The following is a 15,813-nucleotide window of genomic DNA, read 5'->3' as shown; positions in this document are numbered from 1 at the left end:
CTCTAAGCTGAGTTAGTGTGAGCTAGCTCACAGTTTTTTAGCCTCTGGCTCACACATTTTCGTCTTCGCTCAGGAAGGATGGCTCCAGAGCAAACTAATTTATGCAGTAGCCACATCTCTTGCTCACAACTTTAATGCCCAGTAGCTCACAAAGTAGAATTTTTGCTCACAAGGCTCCACAGCTTAGAGGGAACATTAGTGGGGATTCAGGGGCTCACCCTTCAATGGTTTGCCTCTTTCCTCCAAGGTCGGGGACAAAGGGTGGCGATAGGGGATCAGCGGTCCCAGAGGTGGCCTCTTGAATGTGGGGTGCCTCAGGGGGCGATGCTGTCCCCGATATTGTTTAATATCTATATGCTCCCCCTTGCCCAGATTGCCTGGAGTTGTGGGCTTGGGTGTCATCAATATGCGGATGACACCCAGCTCTATCTGATGTTGGGCGGCCGGTCGGACTCCACCCCGGATGACCTCCATAGGGCGTTACAGGCCATGGCTGGTTGGCTCAGACTAAGCCGGCTGAAACTAAACCTGGCAAAGACTGAGGTCCTGGGCCTGAGTCGGATCGGTTTGGGGTTGGGGCTCCCTCTCCCGACCTTCAACGGGGCACCTTTGGTGCCAGCTTCGGAGGTTAGGAGTCTGGGAGTGCTCCTGGACCCCACCTTAACGATGGAGGCCCAGGTGGCAGCCACTGCCAGATCGGCCTTTTATCATCTTCGGCTGGTACGGCAGTTGGTTCCTTTCCTTGACCGCAATGACCTAGCTACAGTGATCCATGTGACGGTCACCTCGAGGCTAGACTACTTAACGCTCTCTACATGGGCCTGCCTTTGTCGCAAATCTGGAAGCTGCAGCTGATGCAGGATGCTGCGGCCAGGCTGTTGGTGGGCGCCCCTAGGTGGGAGCATACCTGACCTGTACTGAAAGCGCTGCACTGGCTGCCTATAGCATACCGGATTCACTTCAAAGTGCTGGTGCTTACCTTTAAAGCCCTACATGGCCAGGGTCCGACATACCTGAGGGACCGCATTTCCCCACATATGCCCCAAAGAGCACTTCGGTCGGGGTCACAACACTGGCTGGTGACCCCGGGCCTCAAGGAGGCCAGGCTTGCGGCAACGAGGGCCAGGTCCTTTTCGGTGGCGGCTCCTATCTGGTGGAATCAGCTGGCTGTAGTGGTTTAGAGTGTTTTTGCCCAGCTTTGGCTGGTGCATCAGCTGTGCCTGTTCCTGGTTCAGTCAGATCTAGCCACAGTGATCCATGTCTTAATTACATCTAGACTGGACTGCTGAAATGCATTCTACCTGGGGCTACCCTTGAAGAGTGTTTGGAAGCTGTGATGCTGTGGCTAGACCGCTGGTCAGGGCCAACTACCAGGACCATGTGACACCAATACTACAGTAATTATACTGGCTACTGATCTGCTCCAGAACCCAATTCAAGGTGTTGATTTTGTCCTTTAATCCCTCCATGGCTTGGGACTGTGGTGTTTGAAGAACTCCCATACATTTCTGCCCAGGAAGAGGCCCTCCTGAGTGTCCCACCAATCACCTGTTGGCACGCAAGAGAGGGCAGAGTATTTTCTGTGGCAACCCCACAGTTATGGAACAACCTCCCCAGTGAGGTGTGCCTGGCCCTTCGCTTTATTTATTTATTTATTTATTTTTGGGATTTATATCCCGCCCCATCCAATATACAGCTCTGGGCGGCTAACAAACGGCCATGCCGAAGTTAAAATATGCAAACGAACAACAGCATAATAAAACACAATATCTTGACATAAAATTTGGTGCTTTGATAATTTACATAAAATCCAAGATGGGCGACGTCCCACACTGGCGGCCAAGTTCTTCACAGCGGGAGCGCCAGGAAGAATGTTTCCCCAGCTCTATTGGGCGACACCTAGATGGTTAGAATATCATTGGTGGAATAGTGGCGGCGGGGGGTCCCCCTCCAAACGCCCTAGCCCTGGTTTGGGTCAACTTCACTTCCCGGGGGCCTGGAACTTCCAGGCGATGGAAATTCCCCGATCGCAGTGCTCTTGGGGGAATGTACGGGGAGAGGCGGTCCCTTAGGTAGGCCGGACCCTGGCCATTCAGGGCTTTAAAGGTGAGCACCAGCACTTTGAAGCGAATCCGGTATGCTATAGGCAGCCAGTGCAGTGCATGCAGCACCGGCCGGATGTGGTCTCGCCTGGAAAGACCCATCAGCAGCCTCGCTGCAGCATTCTGCACTAGCTGCAGCTTCCGGATTTGCGACAAAAGCAGCCCCAAGTAGAGAGCGTTACAGTAATCCAGCCTCGAGGTGACCGTCGCATGGATCACAGTCTTCAGGAGGCAGCTGAAGATGATTTTATTTGGGATAGCCTTCAATTACTTTAGTTTCTATATTTATTGGCTGTCTTTAACTGTGGTTTTAAATTCTGGGTTTCTAATGTATTTTTATTATTGCTGCATTGTTTACATTGTTAGCTGCCTTGAGTTCCATAAGGTAGAAAGGTAGCTAATAAAAATGTAAATAAAAATAGTATGCCAGCTTGCTCCTATTGTGCTGTGCTGATCACTGATGCATGGCGGGGGGGGGGGTGCACAGTATAGAACCTCCCTGCCAGCGCCTCTTCCTCTGGGCTTCCAAGAAGAAGGAGGGGAAGGGAAGGGGCAGTCTGCCAAAAGAGAATGAGCACAGCAGTGAAACCTGTGTGAGGAAGAGGCAGGATTTCAGGGAAGGGTTGATCAAGGGACTGGGTAGCCCAGGGGCTCTGATAAAGAGTTAGGTTCCTGGCAAGATAGTAAGTGACATTACACAACCACCATACGTGTATGTTGCAAGCAGTGTACTTTCAACCAATTACACGAGTGACCCTTTATGGATATAAGTATTTCTCTTAAGGTAAGAGTTCACAAAATATATAAACTGGCTACAGCTCTGCAGTCTTTGCCTCACCTTAAGAGAAATACTGATACTGTGGATTTGAAATTATGGAGTTTTGTTTATAAGAAATTTTGACATTGTTGGTTGTTTTGGAATTATGGAATCTGCTTAGGTTTCGCCTCGAAATGTGGAAATTATCTAGAAAATACATCAGCATTAAAAAGGAAGATTCCTGTTTATTATTTATGGACTCTAATACACAATAAGAATATATACATAAAGAGTATTAGAAGGATGAACCATGCTTTTTTGTTTTTGAGAACATTATATGAGAGATAGAACTTTTGTTCAAATTCTACTATTATATTTTAATTATATAATCTATCAGAAGTATTTGTTGTGATTGTTTATTCTATTGTTGTTGTAGTACTATTGTAACCACAGGATATACTGTTGTTACTTTCCAGAGTTAAATTAAACAGCCCTTATTAGGAATTATTCTTTTTTTTCATTCATACAGAAAGTTTGGGCAGAATGAGCTAAAGCTAGTAGAAAATTTTGAGTACAAACATCTTTGTTTGTTTTTTGGCCTTAGATTTGTCTGTGGCCCTCCAGAATCAAAGCAATGTTCTGTGCCTTTAAGTAGGATTTTTGAGAGAGGTGTGTCCAGAGAAGCCTGCTAGGTGTTTTTTTTCCTTCCCCTGCTGATGTCACTGCAAATGGAACACAGCTCTAGTCTTCAGCCCGTCTCAGAAATGCAGTCAGTTTCGTTTCCCCATGGGAAGAATGAAAAGGGCCTAAGGGATTGAAAAGAAAGGATTTTAGAGAGAGAACAGGTTAGAGGCTTTTGCTGGAAACCAGAATGGGGTAAGCATTAACTGTTCTGTCTCCTGGCATACTTCTTTCATGCTTAAAACTGTGGACATTGAGGATTTCCTACACAGTTTTAATTAAGCAATTACTGCATAGGAAAGAACTCAGTTTTCTGAAAATCCTGTAATGTTTGGCCAAGTACAAAACAACCTTTATAAAATGCAGTGATTTTCCTGAACAGACAGACACACACATTAACTGGTGAAAAAGAAAATCCATTTAAACCTACATGTCTTTTACCCATAGGACATTTAATGCTAACATGTTGTTAAATGAATATAACACAATCAGTGACTAACTTCTTAATAACCCTGTCTTTTCAAAAATTCCATATGAAACGAACGTGACAGAGCTTCTTTCTAAAATGCAACATTCTGTAAAGCTGAAAGACAATTCATACCCTTCAAGTTGAAAATGTTATTTAAGTGGCTTTCAGCTTTTTTCATACATTACAATATTTGAACTGTGTTTTGAGCTTTATTTACATTAAACGGAAAGGTTTTGAGGGATAAATCCTTATTCCAAATAAATAGTTTCTAAATTGACAAATATTGCATCAAATGTAGGATTACATTTTTCTTGTGTTGTCAGCATATTTTTATCCACCTGAATTGAAAGGGAATAAAATATGGTAACTGATTCCTGACACAACAAAAAAAATGCTGGAGCGGTAGTGAATCCATGCCTGACAAATCCTTTTACTTTGCCATTTTCACCCAAAATGTGGGTATAAATTGAAATTATAGCAGCTGCTTCTGATAGATGGTATACTTTGGGGAGAGGATAATGTGTACGGGGTGTAGTCTAGGGAAAGCAGTTCTTAACCCTTCTTTTTCTTGCCCAGCTTTGTTGTTCTCCATAGGGGCTGTGTGTTTATTTCACAAATATGGATCTAAAGCACTGTGGGAAGAAAAATAATTTGAGCGGAGGTAGCAGGAGGGGGAGTATGTGGTAGCGGAAGGAATAAGCACTCCCTTCTCTGCCCTCCTGCTACTTTTCCTTAAATTTGCCTCTCATGAAGCTTTGCAGTAAGCCGCCATTAGGCTAATATGGCTGCCATTGTACATGCAACACATGTGTCCAGTGCCAACCCTGGACTCCCCAGTCCATGGGACACCTTGGTTGCTCACACCATCATCCTGGGGAATGGCAAGAAGGGCCCAGCCAAAGCCTTTGGTTAGCCAAATATGTGATGCAGGGGGGTTATTTAAAGCCATGGCATGAATGAAGGGAGCCTACAATATGGCTTAACATGGGGCTGACAGACAGCAAGAGGCATGGCCCTGAGTGGGCCTGATCACTTGGGAAGACCTGTTGGTCCCGTGAGAGGTCTGGGCCACCCACAGAGAGCCCTCATGGCTTACCATGCAGGTTTTAAAAGGGGGCTGAGAATACAGGCTGGGGAGGAAATGACAGTTCACCTCCAGGTTGCAGAAGACATACCTGTAGTGAAGAAGAGGAATAAGGTGCCACCAAACCAGTACTGAGGCCTTGTGGGCCCCTAGACTGCCATTGCAGGCCACCAGTGGCATCTTAGAGGACAGCGATACTCCCGTCTCCCTTGAGAACAGAAAGGTCATGCTGGGGTCTCACAAAATTACTCAAACTCTACTTAGTAGTTGTTTCCAAATGCACTTCATCATCAAGTAGAGCAGTCTTCTGAATGCCATCCTAGAAGAAGTGATACTTATATCAGTCAGTAGTGATACATAGGTGACCAGGATGAGTCCCCCTGTCCTATTTTTTGTGGACATCTATAGGAATCTTTACACATAGAGTTGGCATAGTACCATGTAGTGTGTGGTTAACAAATACTCTTGTTTTAGAGCATTGGTCATCTGTAAAGCAATGCATGCACAAGCAGGCTGCGTACCCTGAACATAGAAGGCAGAGTGTGGAAGCTTCTGTTTGGGCCCATTGGCCCTTGCATGGAGACGGCACTAGTACATGGTGTCATCAGCTCCCAAGTTCATTTTCCAGGGGCTCATTCATACGTATACCTCTTCACTATAATATGGTACACTGAATGTGACAGTGGCAGAGTAACATGTGCCTCCCAAAAGGGAATCTGCTGCCCTCTGAGCCCTTGAAGTACACTTAGAAGCTTAGAGGAATGAGAGCATACAATTTACCCCAGATGTCTGCAAGCCCAAAGCAGGTGGCAGTCTCCAATAACCTGAGAGGCACATGGATTGAAGCATTCAGAAAATGTTCCCTCACCAGAGTACCTGTAATGTGCCCTGTGTCTAGCAGTGCCCCAGTGAATGGCCCCTAACTATGGAACTTCCTATAATAATTTGATGCTTGTATTGTGCTTTTAATAAATTTCTCTGGAGTTCTTACACAACCCTATAAAATAGGTCATGTGGGCATGGCTGAGACTGAGAGATAATCATCTGTACCTAGGCTACATAGGGAGCTACTGACTGAATTAGATTTTGAACTATGTGTTCTTGGTTTACATTTCATGGTCTTAACCACTTGTAGACTTGCAAAACCTGAACAGTCCCAACCTAATCCTGCTGCACAGGCAGTGAGCTGGATAGACCAGTGGTCTGACTGTATGTAAGGCCACTTCACATAATTCTTTGCTATAAAGTCCAAGTAGAATAACCATGACTGACTTCGTTTTCAGAGCAATAATGATCCCTTAAGAGACTAATGTGTGCTTCTCTAAATCAGACTAGTACCAGGAGAGCTTGATGTCCATTTTACTTCCAGCATTAACAGTAACCCTGAGACATATCCTTAAGTAATTTGCTGATGTTCCTTTAGTTTAGCCTCTTACCTGTCTTTCATTTGCTGCACTACTAATCTGCAGAAGTCAGCATTATTTTTAGGTATAGTGGCAGATATTTTCTATAGCAAACCTTTCCCCCTCTGACTTAACATGTCCCACATTTCATGATTAATAAAGCTTTGCCTTACATTAACTCATTTATCCACATAGCAATAGCTCTATGAAATGGATGATTTGTTCCCTCTAAGCTGTGGAGTCTTGTGAGCAAAAATTCTACTTTGTGAGCTACTAACATTAAAGTTGTGAGCATGTGATTTGGCTACTGCATATATTAGTTTGCTGTGGAGCCATCCTCCTGAGCTAAGACAAAAATCTGTGAGCTGGAGGCTAAAAAACTGTGAGCTAGCTCACACTAACTCAGCTTAGTGGGAGCACTTTGAGTCTGACTCCTATTTTGTGATTGGGGAAGTCCGGGTAGCTTGGTTCGTGACTTCTTTACCAAGTCTAGTTCAGGCATGGTGTGCCATCCACAAGTCACCATTACTTTCAAAGCCTTTGTAAAAGTTGCTTGCTTCTTCTCTTCTGATAAATGTTACTTGAATTTCCTCATGGTTAAAGGTAAAGGTTCCCTTGCTCGAAAGCCAGTTGAATCCGACTCTAGGGTTGCGGTGCTCATCTCCGTTTCAAAGCCGAAGAGCCAGCGCTGTCCGAAGACGTTTCTGTTGTCCGTGGCCGACATGACTAAACACCAAACACTGTTACATTCCCACTGAAGTGGTACCTATTTATCTACTTGCAATTTCTTGCTTTTGAACTGCTAGGTTGGCAGGAGCTGGAACTAGAGACGGGTGCTCACTCCGTCATGCTGCACTCGGGTCTCAAACTGCTGAACTACCGACGTTCCACAGCCTACAGTTCAGCGTCTTAACCACTTGAGCCACCGCAGCTTCTCATGGTTAGTCTAGCTATAAAGAATAGTCTGGATGCTGTAGAAAAATCTGCATTGGAAGAGACATAGGAGAGAACTTTAGGAGGCCCAGATTAAGTTCGTATCTCTTTAATCAAAGGGGTTCGGATTATATCCTGGTTTGTATTACACAAATCAACTTCCAGGCTGCACAATTTTTCATTTAATCCACAAGTATTAAAGTTGAAGTATCTGTTAACCTGTTGCAAATTGGCAACAATTCCTATGAGACTTTCAACCAAATCTCTATTCCTGATCTATGTGTGTGGCAGGGAGATGTGAGTATTGGTTTTCCAGGTCTTCAGTACCTTTCCTTTCTGTGTCTTAGAAGATTTTTGTTTATTTACAAAAATCAAATGTTTGAAACGTCCTATGTATGATCTAGGGAATGGGAGGAGGCTTTAGGATACATATACACTACAGGATGGTTGTCTATTTATACTTGTTAATTACTCTTTCTGTACTAGTTTAGGATATATTGAATATAATTGATCAGTGGGTTGTTTTCTTTTTTTCTTTTTCTTCATCCCCCTGGGGGGAGGTTTTTATTGATTTTTTTTTTCAGACTGCAAAACTACAACAGAAAATATAGGAAAGGGAACTACATCTAGGGAATAAAGAAAAATGACCCACAACTAACTAAAAACCCAAGAGTAGGAGATCACATATCAGCTTAATACCATGCTATTTTCACAAAGCTACTAATAATACAATGATCTTAGTTGGTTATGCTAGATTAATTATTGTTTAATCATCCCTTTAACTGTTTAAAGAAATTCCCAGAGCATCCCCAAGTTATTTCAACATTTTTTTAGGCACAAATCAGAGTCCTTCAGCCCTTATTTATTCTTATCTTTTCTAATCCTCAGTTTATTTGGGCTTTTGGGCGCAGGCGCCCCCTTTTCAGATGGGGAGTCCTCGTCCAAAGACCCTGAGCCCAACTCGCCATGAGATTTGCTTTCTTTTTCCTCCCCTTTGCCCTCTTCTGGTTCTCCAAGCTGTGTCCGCAAAAATTCACGTGCTTTAAAAACAGAGTCAATCTTTTCTTTTTTTTATCATTGAGCTTGAAAATGATGCCTTCTGGGGCTAACCACCTGTAACTGATGCCACTTGTTTGTAAGAAAAGGATTAATTCTTTATAATTCTCTCTCTTCTGTCTTATGTCAAATGGAATGTCTTTTAAAATCCTGATATTATTGCCCCAATTTTCAAGGGTGTTCCTGAAGTTGCTTTCAAAATAGCGTCTCTCACATGTCTCTTCAAGAATCTGACCATTATTTCCCCCGGCAGATTATTTTTCTTGATGTACAATGAATAGGACCTGTAGACCACATCCATCTCGCTGCAAAGGTATTCCGCTGTTAAATCTGTCACTGGGGCTATTGCTTCACTCAATCGTTGCTTCAGATTCTCTCCTTCAATTTCCAGGACCCCTTGAAACCGTAGGACCAGATTTGCTTTATCCATTTGTAGCTGTAAAAGTTTTGACTCTTCCGCTTCGTTTCCAGCTTTTGCACCTTTTTCTTAACTTTTTCAGTGATGACATCCATTTCCTTCACCTTCTCTCCCATTTGCTCTGTTGCTTTTAAAGATTGAGCCAGTTGCATCTGCTGCGCTGCCACACTCTGCCCAATTGTTGACAGTTGTTTAATGCCAGTGATCTCATCCAGCAGAGGACGCAGGGAGTCAGCCAAGAGTTTTGAGAGCTCAGTGACCTCATCCATTCGAGGACTGCTCCCTAGTTTCGGTTTCAGCAGCTTCTCTTTCTCTGGCTTCTTCCCCGCCATCTTTTTGGATTTTTTTACTTTTCAGAGGAGTTGCTAAAGTCTCTGATACTCACCCAAACGCTTTTCTGCGCTCTGGTAAGTCTCTTACAACAGTTTTAGTTGCTTATTTTTCCACTCCCCCCTCTTTCCTTCCGTGTTCAGTCTATGCTCTGAAGGGGGGGCAGCTTCTTTTTATATCTTCATGCTCACTTTAACCTGACTCACAGTTCGTTGTTGGCCATTCGGCCTCGCTCATCATCATTTATTTCGCCCGATCTCCAATGCTTGTCCCAGTCAGCAGCACTCGTACCATGCAGTCACTCAGCGGCAGGACCTTCGGGGCGGAGGGGCGCCTCAGTTCTCCAGCTTTTGGCCATCGAAGAGGTCGCCCCTCAAAAGCCCCCTGGCTGGGAGCCTTTTACCAAGGCTCCGGGGGGGTCGCGACCAGTCGGACCCCCTCCCACACGCTGGTGTGCAGTTTACATCCCCGGGACATCTGGGAGATGTGTCTGCCTGTGTGTCGCCATAAACCGGAAGCCCTAGTTGTTTTCTACTGTGTACTATTCTACTGTGTACTATTTAAACAAACCACATTAGAGGCAGATGAAAATCGTTACTTTCCTCCATTGCATTACTGGATATGAAGTTGGGTATATTTCAGATTCAGTAACTTTGAGTACATCTTAACTGTGTAGGGTCTCTGCTCCTGAGCTATGCCAAACATCTTGTTTCTTAAAACTGAAATTTTTTAAGGGCACCAATGGGAGGTATGCTGTTCATTGTACCTTTAAGTTAATCCACGTTTTCATTTTAACCAACTATTTTATCACTGATTTTTGCTTTCATTTATTATTTATTTATTATATTTGTATCCCGCCCCACTTTTATGAACACAAAGATCTAGTTTAGCCATTCAGAAAGCAACCACAACATTTACTTTGTGCAAAATGGCTACCAGTCAGAATAATTACTTGTGTGTGATCAAATTTATACACTTTCACCCAACTGCAGCCCTAGTTCAAGAGAGACACTCCTGTCCTTTCAGCTTTTGAGTTCTGTAGAGTGACAATACATGTTAAATGATTTTCATAGCAGTTTTTCTTAGCAAGAGTGAACTTGATTGCAGTAACACAAGAAGTTTTCTGGTTGGGTACACGTGACATCTGAGACCAGAGTGTAGGGAGGTAAGCCACAGGTGAAGATAAAGTTCAATTCCTGTTGTCAGTACACATCCTTCTGCTTTTGGGCAGCCTTGGCTGCCTGGTAGTTGCTCATGGCCATAGGAAAATGTGTTGTATGCCTTCCTGTACTGTTGCACTTCTTTTAGCTCTGAAAGAAATAAACTTTTGCTTATTTTGGAAGCAAGGCAGCAGTCTACTAGAGCTTCATTAATTGAAATCAGGCCTTTTGTTTCCATTTGGCTCAAGTTTGAGATCCAAACTCCACATTATATCCTCAAACTTTACTCTGCCCCAAACATGTGTAAGTCAGAGGTGTGATGTAGCCCTTCCCCTAACCATCCTCTTCTCTGTAGCCTCAAATCCCAGTCCCACTGCTTCTTGCCCAGCTGGAGATGCTTCTGGAGTCGAATCTCAGCTTGGGGAAAATATCACTTCAAGGGAAAACTTTAGGCTTTTAAGGGATTGATTTTTCAATAACTATTTTAAACCAGGCACCAAAAGGGATTGCAGTACAAAGGGGCAACTAACCTATAGTAAATAATCTCATACTTAGGTTTCCCATGCCCATGTCATAGAACACAAGTGCACAGCCTTCAGGTAGTTTAAAAACAAGGAAAAGTCACAGCATAATGCAGTTGGAAGAAACTTGCACAAGTCCTGCATTACACAAGTTAGGGGTTATGCCATAGTCATTTCACCACAGCAGTACCAGTACAAGCAAGTGTGATTTGCAGAGGAAAAATAAACAGGAAGAAGTCATTCCCTGGCAACAAAATATTGCAGCTTTGACTTCTGGGAAAGTGTGATAATATGCACAACAATAAGGCAACCATGTTGTGCACAGCCAATAAGAAGCAGAGGCGCTTCTCCGAGCTAATGAAAGCAGTGAAAATTACTGTAGCAAGGCAAAAGCAGGCATTATTCATTAATGTCGTCATCTTGGCTTCAAGTGGTTTAAACTGGTTGTGCTGCAGGTTCGATTGCTTAATGACGTAAGGTGTTGTCTCATTTTTAGTCCCTGTCTACGTGCGAGTCTGACGAGCAGTGCTTCTGAGGGCACAGCTAGATGACACGGTGTCCCCGGGGGAAGCTTGCAGCCATTTGACCACCAGAATCCTCTTGCTTCAAAAACATTGTGGGGGCCCAGTCCTGCTGGGGAACCACATGGGGAGGGGAGAAGAGCCCCTCTTCCCCTTGCATCTGAGCAGGATCTGGCCCTCCATGCCATTTTTAAAGCAAGAGAATTCCGGCAGTAAAGAGGGTGCAGCTTTCCCAGGTTGTCCCTAGGAATGCCACATAATCTGGTCGTGCCCTCACTCTGCCTCTCCAGAGGCTGCTTCCACCTAGTGGTGATCCTCTCTTGTAGCTGCTGTGACTGAAGAGGTATTTGCAACAGCGAAACAGACCATCCACACAAGTCTCCCCCACACTTTCCTTGTCTCATCCCCCAGTAGCTACCATTTGCTTTGTGCGAGGGCTATTATTTGAAGGGGTTTTTTTTAAGTAGCAGTTAGATTGCTAGTGTTATAACGATGTGCTAGTTCCCAACTTGAATTTTTAAAAAGTAAAACTCTTAACTCTTTTTGTTGAAGAGTTACAAGGGAAAACATGGATTCTGCACTTTTTTTCTTTATAATTTTGCAACGGGGCTAGATTTGAAAAATATAAGCTGGGCCCTAGTACATTGCTGTAACATTGCTATAGTGTTGTAATCAGTTACTGGTTTCTGGTTTTGTTTTTTTAAAGAGCTCTACAGTGGCCATGGGGGTTGAAGTAAGGAAAATCCCACTGATGGGGCAGGGTTATGGTCCCACCCCCTCAGACACGCAGCTCTCTCTCTTTTAATTGCTGCCGGCTGGGTTGGTATTTTAGTCAAAGCACTAAGAAGACTGGGATTCACAAGGGAAAACTGTAACCAGTCTGGATAATTTCAGTGCAAACAGGATCAGAGCTAATAAGAAGTCCCAGTCAGGAGGTTATATTCCCTGCATTGTACTGGAAGAGAAGGTCTCTTGTTTACCCCTGTTGGGTGTGTGTGAGAAAGAAAGATGTCAAACTTACCTTGCTGGTTCCTCCCCCTTCCTGGGGGACCAACACGGCTACCCACCTGGAAGTGTCTTCATATGTTTTTAGATTCAGGTGGGTAGTTGTGTTGGTCTGAAGCAGCAGAACAAAGTGAGACCAGTGGCACCTTTAAGACAAACAAGGCAGTCCCTCTTTTCCAAGGTTCAAACTGTTTGGTTTCTAAAACAAGTTGCACTGGCCCTGGTCACATGGGAGGTTTTGCCCTGCAAAAGGGACGGATCGGGGGCGCATCAAATGGGCGCGATCACATTGCAACATCTGGGAAGCGGAGCACACCCGTCCCCGATCCGTCCTTTCCGGGGGGAAACGTGCAGGAAAAAAGAACCTAGAAAAGAGTACTACCTACCTGAAACTCCGCAGCAAGGACGGCCATGGGATCACTGGCGCACCCGTCTCCCACAGCATTTGAGGTTCCCAGTCAAACTGCGCATGCGCACGCATGCGCAGCCGACTGTCTCGCTCTTCGTTCTGTAGCTTCCCCCCTCCCCAAGCATCTGATTGTGCCGGGGAGCAACTGAGCGGCAGCTCGGGGGATCTGTCTGATCCCGCCGCCACACGTCTATTTTGATGCGGCTCAGAGAACCCGCGCTTTGGCCATGCCTTTCTCTCCCCCCCCCCCACGTTTGACCGGGGCCACTTTATGTATGGGCTATGCCCCTTTGTAAGCCGCCCTGAGCCCGTTCGCGGGGAGGGCGGGGTAAAAATGTTTAAATAAATAAATAAATAAATAAAAACAGAACAACATTTCCATGTGGAAATTGCCAGGCTCTCAGATGGAGGCTTTCCCCAGCCCTGTAAAGTGGTGATGGCCTGTGTCAATGCTGGGCGATACTGCCCAACCCCTGAAGGTTGGCTTCTGCATAATGAGGCTGATGTGTTGGCCTCAGAAGTCAAGCACATGTTGGGGACAGTACGTGAATAGATGTAGCTTGCATCACAGTACCGTATAGCTATAGTGACTGTCCTTGTCTTTGATAAAGAAATTCCCAGCTTTAATATTTATTCCCTCAACTGCACTAAGAATTCCTTTCAAAAAATTATAGGAGAGGTTGACTAGTCATGCTGTAGCAGTTGGATGTTCATATCGGTCTTATGTCTAATGTTCCTCACTAACAGAATAAAGCACTTGTTTACATGAATTGGAAAGAACAGTCGATGAATTCAAGATGTTTGTGGGTGTGTTTTTTCCAACTTTTCTGTCAGCTTCTGGAATTAGTGAGCCAATATTGATGCTACCAGATGGCTCATTGCAGTTTCAAGGAGCTGACCCCTTGTCTTTTATGAGTAACTGCTGAACTCTAAGTTCAAAGGAGCAAAGTGCTCTGAATTGCCTCTCAACACAATGCAAAGCTGAAGACTAATATTTAGCTTTCTTCCAATGTATAACTGCAAAAGGTCAGTGATTGAATTACTCTTCAGTACAGCATAGACTTCCTTTTTTGCTCAGATTGCAGGAGCTGAATGCAATGGCTTGACTGGTGATGAAGAACCCCTTAAATGCTTCAGTTTGTTTAACTGTGGTTATTCTGAGTGCTTATAGAAATAGTTCGAACTAGAAATTCCAACAAAGAGGCTTGACATCCAGCTTCCTTGGAAATCTAACAGTGTTATGGGGGGCAGAGGTGGGAGAGAGACTAAAAGACATCTTGGTGTAGCTGAGTAAGACTTCTAGTAGTTGCCTGAGACCTTGGTGCCTTCATAGTTCTTTGCCCTATGCTATGATACCAAAAATCAAAATGGATTGTGAAAAATACGCCATGAAAAACAATTCAGAGTAAACAAAGGGATGCACATTTGTGTAATTTGTGCAGGTCATATACTTCAGGTATTTTTTATTTTATTGGATTTGTATTCTGCCCATTTGTGTAATTTGCACCTTTTAATTTTTTTATTTCATTGGATTTCTATCTCCCCCCCCCCTTCCCTGTATAGCAGGCTCAGGGCAGGTTCCATCAAAATACCATTTGCAATATACAAACAAAAACAGTTTAAAAACCTTAAATAGAATACGATTACATTCTAATAATTCTGATCCAAGCCTCAACAGATGAGGTCTCGTTCAGATTTGGGTTACTAGATGGTAATACAGATCTGACCCGCTAAGGGGGAGGCCCACGAGAGAGGAGGGACACTCGATGCCTTCACGAAAAGCCTGGCGGAAGAGCTCCATCTTACAGGCCCTGTGGATGCCGAACTTGAACTTTGGAGTCATTTTCACTTCTCATTTATATCCTGCCTTTGCAACCCACAAGACAGGAGCTGCTTTACACCATGATCCTTCTTGAAAGGGTTTAGTTTCTCTTTAGTGCTTTTCCAGAGCATCTGACTCTCCCCTACCCCATTCTCACTGCCAATGTGTTACATCCCAGCCTCTTCCACATCCTTGCCCTGCCCCTTTACTGTGGATTAGAATATCTATGGGCAAGAGCCATGGTACTTCTGAACAATGCCCAGCTCACTGCTGGCACTAAATAAATGTTGCATACTCGTGGTCCGTGTGCCCAGATCCTGCAGTGGCCCTGTGGGTCCCACTCTAAAAATAGGGTAGATACATCACCCAGGTGACTTCTGCAGGTGGTAAGTTGAATAACTTGACAAGAGAGGTATAACAATGTCCATAATAATTCAATTGCATAATTCAATAATTTGATACAAATGTGTGTTTGTTTCTGTTTCCTTGCTGCTGTGTGCAGGGTTTTTTCTCCCCTGCACAGAAAAAAATCATTTTTACACACAAGCATGTTTTGGGTCTGAACTTAACCATTTTCATGCACATGGTCTTAATCGTTTTCTTAGAAAGTACCTTTAAAAACAGCCTAATAAGGGGGAAATTATACTGTCGCTGAAAGTTGTTTATTCACACCTTTTCATTTTGTACCATAAATTAGATCAGATATCTGATTAAGGAGTCATTGTATATTCTTTTACTATTTATTGTTTTAACTGAAGATTATTCCTAATTCTTTTTTCCAATTGTGTACAATACCTGTTTTATAAAAATCTGTAGTATAGAAAGCTTAATTCTCAAATGTCTTTTTGTCATACAGCTTTGGGACTTTTGTAGCCATTGGAGTCACACTCTTTGTGCTGTTTGTTGTTACTGTTATTCTCTGCTTCACCTGCTCCTGTTGCTGCTTGTATAAAGCATGCCGAGGGACACCAGCACGGCGTAAGTATTGTCCGATGCTTCCCTTTTGCTTTGCCTAATAAAAAGAAGACAGCCATTGTCAAAGTAGAAGAGTAAAGGAAATTTGCACGACAAGGAAACTTCTTAGTAATGCATGATTACTAAGGTGCAGAATGTATTTTGTCAAATCCTGTGCAGGCCTGGTC

At 43.9% G+C, this 15,813-nt stretch overlaps 1 protein-coding gene across 1 annotated transcript in view; it reads left to right on the top strand.

Moving 5' to 3' along the window:
* Positions 1-15,813, top strand: part of SHISA5 (shisa family member 5) — a 47,187-nt gene that overhangs the window by 27,232 nt on the left and 4,142 nt on the right. The window contains 1 exon segment of the mRNA XM_015417265.1: positions 15,528-15,649. Within this exon segment, the coding sequence (XP_015272751.1) occupies positions 15,528-15,649 (122 nt within the window).

The sequence above is a fragment of the Gekko japonicus genome, unplaced genomic scaffold, assembly GCF_001447785.1.
Source record: "Gekko japonicus isolate JY-2015 unplaced genomic scaffold, Gekko_japonicus_V1.1 scaffold1643, whole genome shotgun sequence".
NCBI classification, from domain to species: Eukaryota; Metazoa; Chordata; class Lepidosauria; order Squamata; family Gekkonidae; genus Gekko; species Gekko japonicus.
Note: the sequence above shows the minus strand (reverse complement) of the source record. Positions and strands in the feature narration are given on the sequence as shown.